General features: G+C 39.4%; 1 protein-coding gene across 1 annotated transcript in view; it reads right to left on the minus strand.

Annotated features, from left to right (window-relative positions):
- Nucleotides 1-828: 828 nt before the first annotated feature.
- Nucleotides 829-20,513, minus strand: part of LOC111144432 (lysine acetyltransferase 6A) — a 111,782-nt gene continuing 92,097 nt past the window's right edge. Inside the window, exons 10-17 of the mRNA XM_022498735.1 lie at nt 17,891-18,032; nt 15,593-15,754; nt 14,204-14,297; nt 12,261-12,492; nt 11,334-11,541; nt 9,553-10,155; nt 6,658-6,970; nt 829-4,322 (exon numbers count right to left, since the gene is read on the minus strand). Of these exons, the coding sequence (XP_022354443.1) occupies nt 1,603-4,322; nt 6,658-6,970; nt 9,553-10,155; nt 11,334-11,541; nt 12,261-12,492; nt 14,204-14,297; nt 15,593-15,754; nt 17,891-18,032 (4,474 nt within the window). The 3' untranslated portion in view covers nt 829-1,602. The remainder of the gene's footprint in view (nt 4,323-6,657; nt 6,971-9,552; nt 10,156-11,333; nt 11,542-12,260; nt 12,493-14,203; nt 14,298-15,592; nt 15,755-17,890; nt 18,033-20,513) is intronic.

Raw genomic sequence — 20,513 nt, forward strand, 5'->3', positions numbered from 1 at the left:
AAGCAGTACTTCCCCCTTTTGGATATTTGACTGCACATACCAAGTGGTATAATAGTTTCCATCTTCTAATGATGGAACATATATATAGATATATATATATTTTTTACCTATCCCTGGAGCAAGTAACAGGAAGAGAATGGGCGAACTGGCTGCACGAGAGAAAAAATAATGGGAGTTGGGAGCAACATAGGAATCTGCTAAACCCTGCTGTCCAGATTTGCCCTAGTATGCTGGTGGTTGGTTTATCCCTCTTCGCTTTTAACCACTCACAGGAGAGGGGCTGGTGCACTCTGATTCACAGGGAATGAACTCAGGATCTCAAGACAAATGAAAACTGGAGGTATGTATCATTAAAGTAGCTATAACACTCACACCATGATCTCCCTTACGTCATCTCTTCCAACATAAAATAAACAGTGTCAAATGTTTGTCAGGTATTTTTCAAATCACTGAAATGCACAGTCATCCATCAACACTTTATGTAAGAATGTAAGAGGCTAATCACTGGGGACTGCTGTTTGAGTTTAGTCAGAGTCGAAGGCTCAAGAATCAAGACCCTTAGCATCTCAAAGTACATACTAAAACAAGAGGCTGCGTGGAGTATGTGCATTATGGCTGATTCACCAGGTGGTAAAAAACAAGAGGCAAAATTCCTCTTTTTGATTGTTAATTGACCATCTCTATTCCTCCAAAGCTGGATTAGGATTGCAAACAGCTTTCCTCTGAGATTCTGCTGTTAATTGAGACTTACAGTACTTTTGTGTCTCTGAGTGCTGAGTGGGAATAGTAAACAAACAAACAAACAAAAAACCCAAACAAACAAAAACAACAGAAAAAAAGAAAAAATTATATTACACTTGATTTAAGAAAAACATTTCAATGAAGTCCATCTATAAAGAAACATTCTTGGGGAAAGGTTTCAAAAGGTGGGTGTGTGTGTGTGTGTGTGTGTTTGTGTGTGTAGGGAGTGGAGGGGATTTTAAAAGGAGAAGCACTTTCCTGCCTCGCTTTATTAATAATAATAATAATAATAATATTAACAATAATAATAAGTTTAAGGAGCTTGGGTTGTTCTCCATGTCCCCGTCCGAGTCTCCCGTAAGTGCCTCCTGCTGGAATGAAGTAGGAAATGAAAGGTTGGGTTAGGAGGAAAGGGTCTGGTTAACCCCCCGAGATGTATATATAACATTTAAAAGTGACAACATTGGGAGCTGCAAACAGTGAGGGGAAACATACATCTTAAAATAAAATAAAGATAATTCACTTTTACACAAATTCTGTCCATGTGGTGTGTAAAGAAAGTAAGGCTCTTTTTAATTATGAAAAGATTTTTGTGCATGTTTCCCCTATCCCCAAATCCATTTTTAGATGAGTTCTATTGTAAAATGTTCAAGATTGTGAAGAAAACCAAAACCCAGAAAAAAATGAACCCAAAAAAAGAGAAGACCAGGTTTTCTAAAAAATAAAATAAACCAAAGAAAAATTCCTCTAAATCTACAGCAATATTTTAACTGGAAAAAGGTCCATTTTTCTCTGGTTTGTCAGTATAAAAGGTTCCTTTATTTATATATATTTAAGTTTTTAATTGCAAGTTCATCTTGCTCATCTTCTCATGTAAGGTCCATTGAGTGACTGCTTGGGCACACCAGCAGCATTCATGTAGCTGTGATGGGAGGGGCCAGTGTACATCATGTTTCCATGAGGGTTTGGCTGCATAGGCTGCTGGGTATAGGCCTGGCTCCCCATCATCCCCATCTGCATCTGCATAGGATACTGTGCTGTCTGGTTCATGTAGGCAGGGTTACTATGGTAACTGCTGTTCATCATGGGCTGTGTCATTCGATAGCTGTTCATGGCATTCAAGGTGTTCATATTCATGGAATTGACATTATAGGTGGGGGTCGGCATCAAATTAACCCCCATGTTCATGCCACGCTGAACAGCCAACGCACGCGGGCCGGCCTGCATGGCAACCGCTGGTGGGCTGCGGCCGTACAGCTGCTGCTGATGCGCAGCCGCAGAGGGCAGCGGCGCCGATTTGGAGCGGATGGAAATGTGCCCCTTGACCGGCATTTGCCCTTGCAACCTCTGTGTGTGAGGAATGCCAATGTTGGTGGCAGACATGTTGCACTGTAGCAGAGGTGATGTGAGGTTCATGGTGGTGGAGGCCAAGTTCGGGGGCGGCGTCATGGTGGCTTGTGCTTGAGGGGTCCCAGCTAATGGATGAGACGGAGCCAGCTGCGCCAGCCCTGTGTTAGACAAGGAAACACTGGTTGCATAGGAAGTCACAGCAGGAGAATGGCTATAAGGCATGGCATGAGGGTCCATAATGGTGTTAGTCAGCTGCTGCAACTTGGCTAAACTGAAGGTGGCTGACGGTTGAGAGTAGCTGCCAGCCCCGAAGTCCCCCGGAATCCGCTCATAAATGCTTATGTTCCCCGTGCTTCCCGATTCCGGAATCTCCATGATCATGGGCGCGGGAGTGAAGCTGTTGTTCATGCTGCACTGGGACAGCGGGGGCTGCTGCTGCGGTGGCGGCGGGGGCTGTGGCTGCGGGGGTTGCGGTGGCGGCGGGGCGGGCGGTGGCGGCTGCTGCGGCTGCTGAGGCGGCGGCGGCTGCGGGGCCGGCTGCGGCGGGGGTGCCGGCTGCGGTGGCTGCGGCGGCTGCTGCGGCGGCGGGGGCGGCGGCTGCTGCTGTTGCGGCTGCTGGGGCGGCGGGGGTGGCGGCTGCTGCTGGTTGCTGGGAGGCCTCTCCACCACACAGCTCTGAGGGGACTTGATGTTGCAGTTGGCCGCGGCGGGCTGCACGCTGTTCTGCTGCATCATGCTGCAGCTGTTGCCCATGCTGGCCATTTGCTGAGTGACAACACAGCTGTTCTGGGTGAGGCTGCCGGAGGATGCCAAGCCCCCGTAGGAGCAGCTGCTCTGCGAAGAGTTATTCCCACAGATGCTGCCGCCCATGGTCGAATCGTAACTGCTGGGGTTCTCGTAGTTTTCCGTGGTGCTCTCGATGCTGCCCAGGTCACTGAAGCCACTGTCCACCACCTGCTGAGAGTGGTCTGATACGGAAGGCACATCCATCATGGGGCTGGTCTCCATGTTCTGCATAGAGGGTGCGGACAGGGATCCTTGTTCTGGGCTGATCTGGGTGTAACCACTTTCGAGTGCAGGCACGTTGGGACTACTGACCGAGCGGACTGACTGGCTGGGATGGGACTGAACAGAAGAGATTGGACTATTATGTTCCGAAGCATGGCAGTCTTCAACCATGGACATCTGAGGGTCTTCGTCAGCCTGAGTGTAACTCTGCAGGGTCTGACAGGCTGCCAGAGTTTCTTCACAGTCCTGGTAGGCTCCCTCGTGCTCGTTACTCTCCTCTTGAGTCAAAGACTGCACTGCTTGCACGGTTTCCAGGTCCAGTTCACTATGAGGAATCTCTTCTTCCTCTTTCAGCTCAACTAATTCTTCCTTGGAGTTTGAATCTTCTTCGTGATCATCCTCAGACCCTGGCACATGCTCTGAAACCACGGATGTTTCATGGGAAGTCTGTTCCTCTTCAGAATCTGGGTCTGTTTCATCTTTATCCTTTATATTCTCCCTACTTCTCTGCATATTAGTATCTAAAAAAGACTCCTGACCACCAGGCTCCTCCTTGACATCTTCTCTAGTGGGCTGCTCCTCTAGCTCTTTTTTCTTGGTAGCTTCCAGATGGCCATCATCTTCATCATCCGCATCATGGTCTTCATTCTGGTTTGTCTCTACAGCCACTTCATCCTCTTCCTCTTGCTCCTGTTCTTCCAGTTCTTGCTGCTCCTCTTCGGATTGCCTCTGCTCTTCTAAAACACGGGGCTTCTCTTCCTCCTCTTCAATCTCGGGTTCTTTCGTTTCGGTCTCGGGACTGTTGCTATCCACTGGAGAAGCTGCTCTAACTTCGCTGCTGGTTGTATCTTCTTCTTCTCCCTCTTCAACCTCTTCTGCTTCCACGTGCATCTCCTCCTCTTCCTTCCTTTCTTCAGTTAAAGGCAAGTCTTCTTTTGGTTCGACCGTTTCTTCATTCTCTTGAAGTTTGGGTTTACGTCCCGGTTTAGGAATGGGAACAATGGGCTCAACAATGCATTCTTGAGTAGAAACGGGTATGATTTCCCGATTCAACTTAAATCCTGGTTTGCGACCAGGTCTTTTCTTCCAGTGGATTGGTTTGCGGCTTTTGCCTTTGGGCCATCCCTTTTTCTTTTTCATAGGTGTGGATGTATCTGGCTCAAGCTGAGAATCCTTCACATCACATTTTCTCAAGAGTGATACTGGCTTTAGGATAGGAGTATCTATACAGGAAGGATTAAAAAAAAAAAAACAACACATTAAAAAAAAGTTACAAGATTTTGTATTTGTACCAGTGCCTTTTTCTGAGACCACATGTGCAACAGAAACGGTTTTATTAATCCTCACAAACTTCTGATTACCTTCACTTTCAAGTTAAGAATCTAAAGGAGAAACCTAATAATGACCTCTACCGAGGTCAAGCAGTGAGCTGGCAGAACAAGGAAAGAACCCAGGTCAACACTCTTTGCCTCCCACTACTTAAAACCAGTTCAGGTTTATCATCCCCAACTGCACAGCTTTAGGAAGTTATTCTACAGGTCAGTGTTCTCCTCTAGAAAACGGAGACAAGCTGTGTAAAGAGGCAAATGCTTGGCAGTGATTACAACTACAGTGTAAGTCAAAAATCAGCTCCTTTCTTTCTTATTTTTTCCTGTTTGCAATTTATATTCTCTCTCTGGTTTCCTTATTACTTCAGGTAATACCATGAGTTAATTACCCCAGACCACGACTGAACAATTCTACACGAATAACTGCTCAATCGATGTTGTGTTGGTACGGGAACAGCCGCAAGGCATTTAGTATGAGACAAATACTGACCTGAAGAAAAAGTGAAAGCACCAATGACAATGATTTATTAGAAATAAATTTGACATTAGCATTATTTTCTCCCCATTACTTTTTTTCTATTTTTAAAGATTGTAGTAAACTACGCATAGCAGAAAATGTACCACTTCGACCAAGTTTAGGTGTCCGGTGTGGTATGGCATTAAGTACATTACATTTCCCATTAATTTTTAAAGGGAAGAACACAAGGCAAGAAACAGGATTTCGAGGAGGAAGCTAAAAAGGCACGGTTGGCAATAACGTGAAAATAAAGAAAGGAAATGGCCCCATCAGAGAAAATTTGTCCAAGTCAACAAGAATTTAAACAGGGGATATTATTTCAGTCTACAATGATCCAAGAGAGAATTTTACTGAAGGGCCAAATTTACACAATAAATCTTTGGTTTCCCATTATATACCTCAAAGTGTAACACAATAAACCTGCGGAAAATCACTCACAGCAAAGCACTCAGTCATCTTATCACTATATTACAAGTATTTCTTAAATAAAAATGTGAGAGTGGAGAAAATGCAAGTTTCAACTGGGTATGAAATTGAGCAAATTTGATTTTTAAAGAATAAAAAGCTCAATTAACAAATAAACACTATAATTCCACCAAGAGTGGACGACTAGATTACTTAAAATTCACCCAGCAAAGTAAAAAAAAGCACTGTCTGACTCCCCCCACCCTCACCCCAGTTAAGGCAAACACCGCAGATGGAGGCACCATGAGGCACTGGCAGAAACTTTAGGGTAGGATGTAAATGACTTATCTGTGACCCAGCACATACATATACTGGCCACCAGCTTCTTTATTTCTAATGACAAGGCTATTTAAAAGTAAATCACCAGATTCTACACTATGCCATAAAATTTAACCTACCCTGAGGCACTGTTACCATTTTTATCAGAAGTTTACTACTTGCAGAGAAAGGCACATTAGAGATATGATTCAGAAGGATTCCTGATCAGATTTGAAGCAAGTCCAGTTTATACGAATCTGATCTTATTTAAGAACCATCTTCCTAGGGGTGCCTGGGTGGCTCAGTGGGTTAAAGCCTCTGCCTTCGGCTCAGGTCATGATCCCAGCGTCCTGGGATGGAACCCCACATCAGGCCTCTCTGCTCAGCAGGGAGCATGCTTCCTCCTCTCTCTCTCTCTGCCTGCCTCTCTGCCTACTTGTGATCTCTGTGTGTCAAATAAATAAATAAAATCTTTAAAAAAAAAAAAACAAACCAAACCATCTTCCTAGCATGTATCCACTTAGCAATATTTATTAAATGCCTATTTTAAGCAGTCAGCATACAACAATTAGACAAACAGCTAAGTACACGGAGTGTACTTTCTAGTAAAGGGTTATTATTTCAATATTTTCCTGATGCTAAGTCCAATACATCCATTTACTAAAGATTCATATAATGGCTGAGAAAGGATTAGGCCAAAAAGAATAATTTCCTAAGAGCAAGATACTTTCTGCAGAGGCAAAAATTGGTCCTATGTTGAAGGGGAAACTAGAAAAAAAACTTTAAAAGGACAGAGGGCTCAAAGAAAAAATGGAGATGAATATACTTGACACAAATTCTGAGAGGTTACCAAGTCGGCCATCCTTTACTTGCTTAGTGGGGAGAGTCGTTTTTTTCAGCCTTTTGGTGGAAGGGCGTGCAGCTATCACTTACAGCCTGTTTCTTTAAAAACAATAAAACTACCCTAAGCAACAGTTCTGTAAAACATACCATCAGCATCATCTGACTCTTCATCATCATCTTCATCTTTAGATTTCCTCTTTGAAGAGGACCGACACCTGAGCACATCTTGTGAGGAGAGACGACGGAAGTATCCTCTAGAGAAGAGTTCACTTTCATCCTCTTCCTCTTCCTCTTCATCAATCTCAAACGTAGGTTCTAATCTTGGCATTGGCCTCTCGGAGTCAGAGTCTTCAAAAGGTTCATCTAACACCTCCGTGGTCTCAGAAATAGTTTCTGTGACCACACTGCTGTTGTGGTGTTTGCGCTTTCGGACTCTCCTCCTTCGGTGAAGAATTGGTTTCTATTTAAAAGAGGAAGAACATTAACGTAAAGAATGCAATCATTTCTATTAACATAATGGTTTTTAAATCTAACAAAATATGTTAACAAAACATAACAAATCTAACAAAATATGTTAACAAAAATGTTTCTATTAACATAATGGTTTTTGAATCTAACAAAATAAGCATATATAAAATGGGTATACTGTTTGCAAAGAGACATTGTGAGTATTATTTCAAAATACTACAGTAAGATACTACACATAGTTATCACAGAAAGATGTTGGATAATTGAATACAACTTTATAAAAGGCATGCCCAAAGAGCAGATACTATAATTCCCTTATTAATAGTTGTTACATTTAAATGCCCATTTCAATATTGAAACGACACAGAAGCTAGTCCTTTAACATCTTTTTACCTCAAGAAAAAAAAAACAACACTTTGTCTCATAGCTCATAATAGATACAACAAAATGATAAAGACGATGCACCAGAAATGATCTAATCCAATCCTTCATTCTATAGAGGTGAGAAAGGTTACAGGGCTTGCTTAAGGTCACATATCCAGTCAGTATAAAAATGGTTGTAAAATATAGTCTCTGACTCCCAGTCAAGAGAATCTCTTTAAGAACTTCAATTATTTTGTGTATGATCTCACTGCCTATTACAATATTCTCATGTTTACACAAGGAAATAGCATAACTTTTATCTTATAAATAGGCAATACAAGCCTGAAATGGCAAAGATACATTCTTCCTGATCACGTAATGAATGGCAGAGTTAGCCTGTGTTGAGTTTTTCTCCACTTCAAATTTAAATTTACTAGTCCTTTTAGTTGAGAGTACAATTTTCAAACCAGGTTAAGCATGTCTGACTATGCTCCTTGGAAAAATGGCTGACTCTAGAACTGGGACGTGAAATATACAAGATGAACCGAGAATATCCTGCAGTACTAGAAAGTTAAGGAAGTGCTCAAAACAAAACAAAAAACCCTTATAATGATGATAGTACGCATTAAGTTAAAGGGAGATGGGAGCAAAACTTAAAGACTCCTAATGGCCAATGCTGGAACAATCTGAGCAACAAATTAAATCAAGTGGTACTGCTGGGTATAACTCAAAGTATAAAGTAAATATTTGAGTTTAAGCTGGTATAAGTAAGTGCTTGAATAAGTAAAGAGATGGGTGGGAATGGCAATGACTACCTACCTTCCAAAGAGTACAGTACAGGAAAGGGGAAAAAAGGAGTGACTGATTTACAGTGGAGAAACCTGACAAACACAACCTCAAACCTGTTGATCAAGGCTGATATCAACAGTGAAAAGTCATACTGACAATAATACTATCATGTTTGGTGTGTATGTGTGTGTATACATACATATATATTCAGACATCCTTTATATGATGTGATAAGAATGACACTGTACCTCTGTGGTCTTCTTCCCAAAAACATATTACCCCATTCTAATATTATGAGGGACATTCTAAAATACCTAGCCAGTACTCATCAAACTGTAAAGGTCATCAAAAACAAGGAGTCTGAGAAACTATCATGACCAAGAGGGGCCAGAGGCATGAATAGTATGTGTAATGTGGTGTGCTAGATGAGGTCTTGGAACAGAAGAAGGGCATACAGGAAAACTGAGGAGATCTAAATGAAGTATGGACTCAAGTTAAAAAAAATACTAGCTCACTATTCGTGGCAAAATACTATACCAATGTAAGAGGTTAACAACAGGGGAAACTGCCTGTAAGGAATACAGGAACTCTCTGTACTTTCTCTGCAATAACTGCATAAATCTAACTGTTCTAAAATTAAAAACTTATTTTTTTATATATAGCCATGCTTTTTTTTCCCCCCTCATAAGGTTCTGCTAAGGAAAGGAACAGTTTCACTGCTTTGGATGAAAGCTGTCACCCCGCTACTCTGAGGTGGCTCATCCAGGGGGCTGGGCTCTGGCTGGCTTGTGGCAATGCTTAAAGTTCACTCCACAGCCTGGGACATGTGTTGTGATCACAACACATTTATAAACTGGCTATCATTCAAAGTCTGCAAAATGACAAGATAAAGTTGAGAAAATATTTTTAAAACCAAGTTAAGTTGAACGACTGAAAGAAAAAAGGGAGAGATGGAGAGGGGACAAGAGAACACAGGGGAAAAAAGTCCCACCCCACCTACGACGAACAGCCTGAGTACCCTGACCTAGGGCACCTCTGTCCATCAAGCTGTCAGATACTTTTCTCCTTTTCTAACACAGGCATTTCTAATTTATACGTACTTTTAAAATACTTGACAAATCCCTGAAAGTCATGATTACCACCTCAAAACAGCAAGCTGAAAAACAGTTTGTCAGCCCTTAAGTAAGTTTATGACGTCTACGTTCATTCCCATGAACCACAGGAGCCATATCCACGTTTCAAATGTTCACTGGGAAAATCATAAGCTACAATATACCGAGACATAAAGTCTAAAAAATTAACACACTAACAATTTCTATATTTACTTTTTCAGAACTCCATTATAGACAGATGTGCATAATAAGCTGCCACTGGGGAAAGAACAGACGAGTCAAAAGAAACAAGTCAAAAGAAAAACCTTACTTTTCTCTTCAATGTGGGCTTTGTAAGAATTGGTGGAGAGCTGGACCGAGGACTTTCTGGCTCTTCTTCCTCCTCACTACTCTCACTGAAGCCTCTGAGGAGAGCCCTGTCACCATCACTATAGCGACGGGGCAGTCTATCATTGCCTTCTGGTAATCTACACTTCAGTGCCTCGGGGCTCTTCTTCAGCTGTCCTCGCCACAGCTCAACCCCCTCACTTAGTCTTCTTTTGGGAATGTCTGGCTTCCCATCCTGGCTTGGCTGCTCCTGAGAGGCTGCCAACTGCTCCTCACTTTCAGTATATTGTTCTTGGGAGGTTTCTGATTTTTCCTCACATTCTCCATATTGTTCCTGAGGAGTTGATGTCTCTTCCAAGAGCAGTTTAGAATCTTTATCACCAAAACGTTCCTGGGTTTTTCTGTTCTTCCTCCCCCAGCGGCCTCTCCGGGATGGCTGATTATTTGCAGGAAGACTATCACGGGGAAGGACTTGTTTGTTCAGACGTGCGGAACTGGCTGGTGCCGTGACTTCTGGTTTCTTTTCACTTTCTACTGAAGAATAAGAATCTTGTTCTTTGTTCTCCCGAGATGCAGACTTTCCCACCTGATTTCATAAAATAAAACCATGCTGATTAATTTTGCAGTCTTATCTGATTATACCTCCTATCTGACCTCTTAAATACAGAGAAAGGAAACAGAGCTTTAAAAAAGAAAGTATTATTTGATAGCTATCATGAATATTTCTCATGTGTTAGGCACTATTTTAAATGCTTTATAAGATTCATTTAATCCTTACAACAATACTATGAAGTGTTATTATTATATCCTCATTTTATAAATAAGGTAAGTGAGGCACAAAAAATACAAGTAACTTGCCCTAGGACATGCAATGGCAAATGTGGAAGCTGGGATCTAAACCTAGGCAGTCTGACCCAAGAGCTAGCGCTCTTAGCCACTATGCAACCCACCTTCAAAAGACAAAGTGAACAGCATTGTTCTTATAAAGGCTAAGTGATATAATTTACCAAATTTCTCAGCAATAAAATTAATAAACAGAGAGGAGATGGGTTCTGGGACATGGGCAAGAGAAAGGGGGTGTTTGAAAAAAATGAAAGAAAATGTCTGTAATTATTTTTATTTTTATTCTGAATATTTAATTTCATTTTAAAAATTAAATTACATTAAACGGGCGTGAAACTGTGTTTATCAAAGGAGGACATAGATTTTTAAAGGACGAAAGCACAGCTTAAAAAAAGAACAGAGAAAGATATGCATCACATAAAGAAAAATACTGAACACTATACAATGTTTTACAGTCCCTCATTAACTCTTTAATGTTTGAAAGACATTTGCGTACCCACTGAATTATTTAGTGCTCTACTAGAAAACATACACGTTTACATTATTTCCTTAATGTTTTAAGGAAAAGGGATCTTCATTTTATTTTTAACAATGGTCAGAATTAAATTAGATCCAGATTCCTCAGTTACTGCCACATAGCTTAAAATTTAGCCGTTTATCAGCACTCTGGTATGGAATTCTTAGTTCTAAATAACACACTGTAACAAATTTGAAGGTCTCCAAATGATCCAAGGCTTAAAAATATACAAATAGGTAAACAAAACCCAGTCTTCCTGAAATCTCTATCACTGAAATCAACTGAAATTCTAATGTGAATTGACTGTATTGGTTTAAGTTATTGTAACACATTATCACAGATACTCATGAAAACCAAAAATAGAGCCTTCTTTCATCAAAAATAGAGACTACTCATGCCCTTACACTCGTCTCTAATTCTCTTTCCTGGCACTGCGGCTCTTCGTTTTCTCCTTCCTCAGCCTCCTCTTCTTCCTCCTCGGAGACAACAGAATTGGAGACAATGACAGGAGTCCAGCGCAAACATTCTGGATCTACATCTACAGGTCGCAAATTCAGCTGAAGCTTTGCCATGTGATCCTGGATAAGTTTTTCCCGGCGAATTATCACAAATCTGGAACCAGAGCAAAGTTTATAGCAATCAACAACGTACAAGGAATATCTAACCATGAATATGGAGCTATAACCCCCAGAAAACCTTGGAGATGATGACAAATGCTTCAAATACAGCCCACCTAGGAGCATGAAATACAGAAATATGCCAACATATGAGATGGCTAGGAAATATGAAGTTGGCCAGCTACTTCATGCTCAATGAGAACAATGTATGAAGTGATGTTAACATTCACTGTCTCACACTTCCCACCTCTGCAATTGCTGCTACTCTCCTGTATCCTATCTCCTAACCTCCATCTTTCCAGCCCAGTGCCTCCTTCCTTTCTCTGTGATCTTTTCCTGACCCCTCTAGATAAGGGTGAGGTGAAATTCCTTTAACCTGTATTTTGTACCACCTTATATAGAAATAAATCATGGGTATATTTTACTAGACGTTATTTCTAAAGCCGTTACTTCTTGTATCGTGAAGGCGCTCCCAGCATTAGAAAAGAAAAGCCCCTATAGCTTAGGTCTAAAAGTTAGAAGAAAGATGAGAAAAAATGGTTTTTAAAAAAATGTGGTAAATGGTATCAAATATAGAAACAAAAATGATGTCTCAGGATCACCAAATGTACCACTTATATTTGTTTATGCCCTTTCACTGATAATCTGGCTGCCTGATCCAAACATCTCCATCTAATTATCTTTTGAAAGTATACAAAGAGATGTGATACTCACTGGTCACAACGGAAGTCCAGCATTCGTAGGTGGTGGAGTGTGGAAGTAATGTCTTGAGGGCAAATTCCAGTCAACTTGCTTAACTTCTTAATGCTGATTTGTTTGTCATTTTGGTGATAAAGGCACTCCAATATTACACTTTTCCAATAAGCCATGTAGGAAAGACGACCTAGATCGGATAATGGTTTCTCTGGAGACCCTGCTTGGCCTTCACGCTTTGATAACAAATAACCTAAAGAAACCCCCGAATCACAAATATGTCAGAGAGCCTAAAATAGGCTAATTCACCAAAATAACAGTTCCCTCTTCCACAACCAATCTAAGTAGTATAGAACAAAACTGAAAAATCATTTCAACACACATTTGCACAAGATTATGTAATTTGTATATACTGAACATTAGTTAAGTATTACTTTGTCCATATGTACTATAAATCACATTGTTAAAATATTCAAATCGTTAAAAAAATCAGAGGACTTCATATTAATATGATGCATTAAGATTAAGGTAATAATGCTTTTTATTTTATGTGGGGAAAACCTCCCTTGCATGTTTTATTAGGACCACCAGATGGCAACAGCTATACCTGAATTGTTGAACAATACAAAAGAATGCCTTCGTTTTTTTAGGTAATCCTATCTGTTAAGACTGTGGTTCTTCTGTGAGTGAATCAGATGGCAACTTCTCACTTCAGCCAAAGCACTCCTCACACTGACCTTTCACCTTAACTCTTAGTGAGCAAGGATGTCAGCGTGAGGGTGTCCCTGAGAGTGTATGGTGGTATCTATCCTCCTGTCCAGAGCAGGACTCTCAAGAACAGAAAGAGAAAGGTATAAATTCTAAGAGCAGCAACAATGGAGATGTCAGAAGAAATGCAGTTTTTTGTCACCAAAGAAAACTACTAAAAGCAGTCTGTGAATAGTTATGTGAGAAAATAAAGATTACATTAGGAAAAGCAAATGAAAACAAATACTGTAATCGTAGATTGCTGGCTGTGTATCACAAAAGTATAACTAATTAGCATAATAAAATATTTTCCTCTAACTTTGCTACTTAATGGCAAAAATGGCATAACATATCCAAACATGAGTCGTTTTTCAAAACAATATATTGATATTAAAGAAAATAATCGGAGTTGCACTCTCTACTACTAATCTAAGAAGGCCAAGAAAACATACAAAATAATCAATGGCACATATTTCCAATAAAATATGGTCAGGAGTATAGTCTAAGGCCAACTAGAATAAGCTGAACTGGTCCATCTGAGAATTAACTTCTTAACACTAGTGATACAATCATCTAATATTTAGAAGAACTGCCTGTATCAAAATATTCCCTCAAAAATCACTGTTATAATTAATATAAAATCTATTGTAAACATATACTTACTTTCTAAGCAAGAATATCAACACGTAAAACAAAATTCAAATTCTACAATGACTTTTTAGAGCTGCTTAGCTTTCACGTCTGATTAAATTATTTCCTATGCCATTTATTTTTAAAATTTTTTAAGGTGCACTGCATGTTTCAACCACTAGGTAGAGCCCATAACTAAAGTTACTAAAAATTTTCTCAGATTAGGTAACAAAAATAAGGCAAGTGCTGTACTTCTTTACTGTACTAGCTTAAGTAGTTATACAATGTATTGAGTATTGCTGTGAGTTAGAATTATCATAAAATTAAGTTCCACCTGTAAATTAAGAGTTGAAAATTCAAAGAACTTGCATACATCACACAAAGCTGGTATTTGGTGTAAGCTATTTTAAAATACTTCATGTCCAATCAAAAGAAAAAAATTCATGACTTTAGGTTTCCAAAGTCCTATACTGCAGTATGACGAAAGATACTAGGAACCAATAAACATCTACAAATCTCTAAAAATATATATATACAGAAGGTCCACAAGAAGAGATAATGAAAAATTATATTATTATAATCCTTACTGAAATCGATGAGAAACCTGCCATAGCCCTTACGCTGGTATTGGGGAAGAATCATTATACAGGAAACGTTGTACTTCTGTTGGCAGTGCTTTTCCTGGTAAAGAAGATTTTAGAACAACATGCGAGTAAGACTGAATAATAATGTTAATTATTAAGAAACAAAGACTAACAGGGGCACCTGGGTGGTTCAGTGGGTTAAAGCCTCTGCCTTCAGCTCAGGTCATGATCCCAGGATCCTGGGATCGAGCCCCGTGTCGGGCTCTCTGCTCCGCAGGGAGCCTGCTTCCTCCTCTCTCTCTCTCTCTCTCTGCCTACTTGTGATCTCTGTCTGTCAAATAAATAAATAAAATCTTAAAAAAAAAAAAAAAAAAAAAAAGAAACAAAGACTAACAATCAAAACCAAAGCCCTGGTCCTTTGAGAATAGCACGCACATCAAGAAAAAAAAAAAAAATACCCCACTGGGAGGAGACAGGACAATATTAAGTCATTGCCATTACCCACAAAGCAACCTCCCCAGGAGAGTAAGAATAACATAAAATTATGCGATCTAACACCATCTGTAACTCAGAAACAGTATGCCATTGCCTAAAATGAGCAGAGGAATCTGAGTCCCAATCAATCTGCAAAGCTATAAATGATGAGTCAGTGTGGCACTCTAAAAATGGGAAAATTCATCTACCACTTCAAAGATTCTCTTATTTCCTGCTCTGGTGCTACATAGGGCAGTCCCATCTTCCCATCAGTTGTACCTAACTTCACAAAAAACAATCTCAAAATGTCGGGAGTAGACACTTTTAAAACTCAGGTAATATATATAAAAGTATACTTAACTGGTATACTTAAAGCTGGTATTTCCATGTAACTATTTCATACACGTAAGATTTTTTCATAGGCTAGCTTAAATAAAAGTACAACTTTATGTTGTTTGACTAAAAAAAAAACACCTTTTGTTCTCCCCAAGAGAATGGAAGATTACAGGAAGGAGAGAAAATATCCTTGAATAAAAATGGCATCTTATTCTTATTTCTATTCTTCAAATTTAAACTTGGAAGAGAAGATTTAAACTGAGAAGGAGCTCACAGAGGTAATGACTGTGTTTATTTCACAAGTTCACGGTAAGTTATTACCATGGGAAGAGAAGTCATTTAAAAACTTTTTCTCTTGAGTATAAATGGCAGCCCATGTTCCTAGGAGAGTACAGTATGTTGAATGTTACTAAGCACCTTCAAGCACTTGGTACGTTTCTGAATGTTCCTTCTATTTTCCTTTCCAAAAAGTTAGGTGGTACCCAGAAGGTGCTGTATTGTGTAGTGTCTCCAGTGAGAACTGACAAAGATTGTTTCAGATTTCCGTGTGAATTCAAACAAATTTTAAGCTGATATACTTACTTTAGAAAAGTAGCCAACAAGGTGGCAGCCCTTGACATCATTCTGTGTTAGTACATAAAAAAGAAATGGCTCCACGTCATAATAGAGTGTTTTGTGGTCAAGAAACAACTTTGCCAAGAGACACAGGTTCTGACAATAAATGGTACTCACATTCCCATCAACCTAGAGGAAAATAATAGAACAAAATCATCAGGAAAGTGGCTCTTTAGTTCTAGAATAATAATGCACATCACTTACAAATATCTGTGAGTATCCATAGTCCAGTCTAAGAGAAGCTATCGGTGACCAGAACCTGGAAACTATCCTTTCAACAGCAGAATTAGGGTACCTGCTGTTTTAAGACAACTAAACAAATAAAAATACTGTACCTGAACAAAGTACGATTAGCTAGACAGGGAAATGATGACCCTTTTAAAAACAGCACTTTTGGGGGCGCCTGGGTGGCTCAGTGGGTTAAAGCCTCTGCCTTCGGCTCAGGTCATGATCCCAGGGTCCTGGGATCGAGCCCCGCATCGGGCTCTCTGCTCAGCAGGGAGCCTGCTTCCTCCTCTCTCTCTTTGCCTGCCTTTCTCCCTACTTGTGATCTCTGTCTGTCAAATAAATAAATAAAATCTTAAAAAAAAAAATAGCACTTTTGGGGGGCGGCTGGGTGGCTCAGTGGGTTGAGCCTCTGTCATCGGCTCAGGTCATTATCTCAGGGTCCTGGGATTGAGCCCGGCCATCTGGCTCACTGCTCAGCAGGAAGCCTGCTTCCCCCTCTCTCTCTCTGCCTGCCTCTCTGCCTACTTGTGATCTCTCTCTGTGTCAAATTAATAAATAAAATCTTTTAAAAAATAGCACTTTTTGCTTTTATAACAAGATTGGCTGCTGTAATCCCTCAGATGGCAAGCTGATCTGACTCATTTTTTTAAAGTAATTCAACAAAAGATCTAAAAGCAACCTTTTCTAAAATACATTTGTTGGGGCACCTGGGTGGCTCAGTGGGTTAAAGCCTCTGCCTTTGGCTCAGGTCATGATCCCGGGGCCTGGGATCAAGCCCTGCATTGGGCTCTCTGCTGAGCGGGGAGCCTGCTTCTCCCTCTCTCTCTGCCTGCCTCTCTGCCTACCTGTGATCTCTGTCAAATAAAGAAATAAAATCTTTACAAAAATTAAAAAATAAAATACATTTGTTAAGTAAAACAAGGTGTAACTATAGCCCTATCTATGCCAGCAGCCAAAAGCACTGCAGTCTGACCACAATGATCAGATTTACCCCCAAACAAAGCTGTTTTCAGGAATATTAACTATTGCCAGAAACACCAAGCAGGTTCGCTAGGTAGAAACCTGGCAAATGAGATATTTCTTGGAACTGGGTTGGCAAGATCAGGAGCACTACAGTGTATTTCTCCCGACACACACCTGTGTTGCTGGGAGTGGCCAGAGCTTGTTCTTTTATGTGAAGGCCAATGAATGCCCACATTAAACCCTAAGACACTGACATTTCAGGACAGAAACCTACTCAAGAATTTCAGTAACTCAGTATTACTTCTTTTAAAATACACACCGATATGTGCTTAAGGTAAGAAGCAGTTTGCTCTTGGGTATTCTGAAACAGTACTGTACACCACCCCCACCCTCCTTCCCGCAAGGTGAAGAGCTTCACTACTGCTCACCTAAAATGAAGGTGTAGAGAAAATCAAGAAAGTTAGAGACTGAGCAGATCCCGACAATCTGAAATCCTATCACAGTCATTAACAGAACCGAATACGTGGCAGGGACTCAATTAACACCTGGCAATGACACCACAGAACTGAGGATCAAGAAGCCAGAAACCCAGGACTAACAACACAGAATCACAGACACAGCCCAAGTCATATCCTCATGATGAAGCGGAAAAAAAAATATATTTTTGTATCTTTACAAAATAAGGTTTACTATGGCTATTGAATATACCTCTACAAAATATTCCTTTAAGTAGAACAAGAGAAAATTTTTTTCATTTAAATACTATTTCATAGATTCTAATTTTATCTAATTTATCTAATTTTATCACATCTAAACATAAACAATCAGTTGGCATTTTATACCAAATGGAATCCTGAAATACAGAATAATTTATTCTGAGATCAAGCTTGTGTGACCTTGGTACCATTTGGATTGGCCTAATTCTGCTTCTCATCATAATAGCTGAATTACTGGACTCAATCATGAGTACAACAGTAAAATAACATTTCAAAAAAACCCAAGTACAATTAGACACAGAATAGGTGGCACTATATTTGAAATGACAGGAAGACAACTATAAAACATCTACTTTACCTCAAAGACAGAAATATTATTTTTTCTGTAAATCTCATTGGCAGGAGGATGGAACCAACCACATTTCTTCATGTGCTGCTGGAGAATAGTTCTACTTTTCATATATTTTAGACAGAATTCACAAAGATACAATTTAGGCAGCCTGTAAATAATAATTAAACAAAAAAAGACAGGGCTTTTTATAAGTCTGTAAACTTTGACAACTATCCTTTTTGACTCTCATTACTACTCAAGTAAAAAGGTGGAGAATGTATTGTCATCCCCATTAATCAAATGAAAGAGAGAAAACAAACTATAAAAATAAAACCAATTTGGTTAATGGCATCCAACTAATTGTTAGAAGGCAAGGGTGAGAAGTAAAGATACCCAATTCAGAGATCTTCCTATTAGACTAATACTTCCCAGGCTTTTTTAAGTTACCCACTTGGCAGACAATGAAAATCTCATATTCCTCCCTCCTTGATAATCTCTACTAAGTAGAAAATAAAGCCTGCCTTCAGAACACCCCAATAAGTGAAGAAGATTTTGTTAAGGTATATATTCTGTCTTCCTTTATTTGATCATTCCTTCTTTTTTTTTTTTTTTTGAACAACATGAACCTGAACTGTGTGAGTCAACTCATACGTGGATTTTTCTTGGTAAATTCAGTACAGAAGTATAATTGTATTTTCTCCTCTTTATGATTTTCTTAACATTTTCTTCTCTCTAAGCTTACTTTATTGAAAGAATATAGTATATAGTACATGTAACACAAAATATGTGTCACTTGACTGTTCATGCTATTGGTAAGGCTTCTGGTCAATAGCAGACTTTTAAGTTTTGGGGGAGTCAGAAGCTATACATGGATTTCTGACCGCATGGGGGAGGAGGTGCCCCTAACCGCAGCATAGTTCAAGGGTCAACTATACTACTGTGTCAGACCTTGTGCTAGGTGCACTAGGTATAGACTACTGAGTAAAATGGATATAAAGTGGGTATTATAAAAGCAGACTTTATACATCTTTTTAAGTATAAAACTATAATAATATGTCTTTTCAAGTTAGGACATATTATACTACCTCCTTCCTTCTACCCCTGAAATTCTGGCTTTCCCTCTGGTTAAATACCCCATTAAATCCTGCAACTTAAAAGTCTATCATTCAACAAATGAAATAGAAGTTAAAATTGTTCTTTCAGATTTTCCGTTATGAATTTATATTTATGTAATAGTCATGCTATTTTAGCAGTTATTTAACAGGACTTCTTTAGCTCCCTTTTATGAGGAGCTAAGACAATAAAGTGATTGGATCAGTTCATAAAGTAATGGAAATAATATAACCTAAATTAAAGGCCAGTGGCTTTTATACCTATTTTAGTCTAATCCAGAAGACCATGTGGCTCTTCTATTACAAACATACACCTCACTTATCCTCAGCACAGAGACTTCTCTGCATCCTGAACTGTGTCCAGAACTGGTTATGCCTTGGTAATCCAAGATCTGATACTATCATTAAAAACTGCATATACAAAAATACTAGATATGATGACAAAACCTATAACCCAAACACATTACTGCATTTTCTCTCAAATAAGTTAATAAACCTCATTAATTTAGTTGCTATCAGTTTGGATAGTTAGGCTTTAAAAAGATCACACTAGAATTAAAGAAAAAGTAGATTAACGCACAAAAACGTCTAACTGAAGTGTGAAGACCACACTATTTTTTCAAGTACTACTTTAGAAGCCACTTTTAAAACATAATTATATTTTATCTGAAAACATTTAACATTCAACTGAGGCCTTTACCAAGGTGTACTCATGGAGCACTAGTCCTGTACGTATTAAGTGTTTCACGCCCAAATAAAGGTGGAAAAAGGCATTAATGTGACTTTTTTCCTTCTCCCCTGGGGATTTACACTGTGTATTCATTCTTCCTATACAACCTCATAGCTTACTTTTAAAACTGTCACACAGAGCACACTAAGAGCTTCCAGGGAATTGCTGAGGTATAATATTTCTAAGCCTCTACAGTATCTAATACTGGTTTCCAAAATCTCTCATATTAGACAAACCAATACAACCTGAAGTTATGTCATTAGTACAAAAGTCATTCCAAAATACAGTACTGAGTAAAACAAATAACAACTGACACTGCAAATTGAAGTCAAGAAACAGGAGCCAAGACCACTGAAGAGAAAGGTTTCCTAGGTGACTTTGCTTATTTCCTTTGCATGCTGCCTCAAATTCCACTGCTCAGAGAATAGCAGTCTATCTATAGACTAGACAGCTTTTTGCTTCTTTACCACCAGAATTGAAAAATCTCAGAACGAAATGGCCCCAATTATAAACTTCATCATCTAACGTGGCCACTAGATATACTAACCGAGTCTCAGAGCTGACCCACAACTGCCAGACTATTTTCCTGAATATGCGGATTTTGAGTAATTTCTTCTTCTGAAAAGGATAGGAAGAGGTTCTCCCTGGGTAATTAATGGTAGCCTCCTTCTTCTAATTACCTTATCTTTATTTACCTGTGCTATATTCTCAATGAGGAGTTTTAACTTGTTGCAACATAAAGATAAAAAAAAATCTGGGAATTCAGTTTAGTCTTGAGAGCTAAATATTACAACTAAGTATTTCCTAC

This window comes from Enhydra lutris, unplaced genomic scaffold (genome assembly GCF_002288905.1).
Source record: "Enhydra lutris kenyoni isolate GAN:26980312 unplaced genomic scaffold, ASM228890v2 scaffoldscaffold11, whole genome shotgun sequence".
NCBI classification, from domain to species: Eukaryota; Metazoa; Chordata; class Mammalia; order Carnivora; family Mustelidae; genus Enhydra; species Enhydra lutris.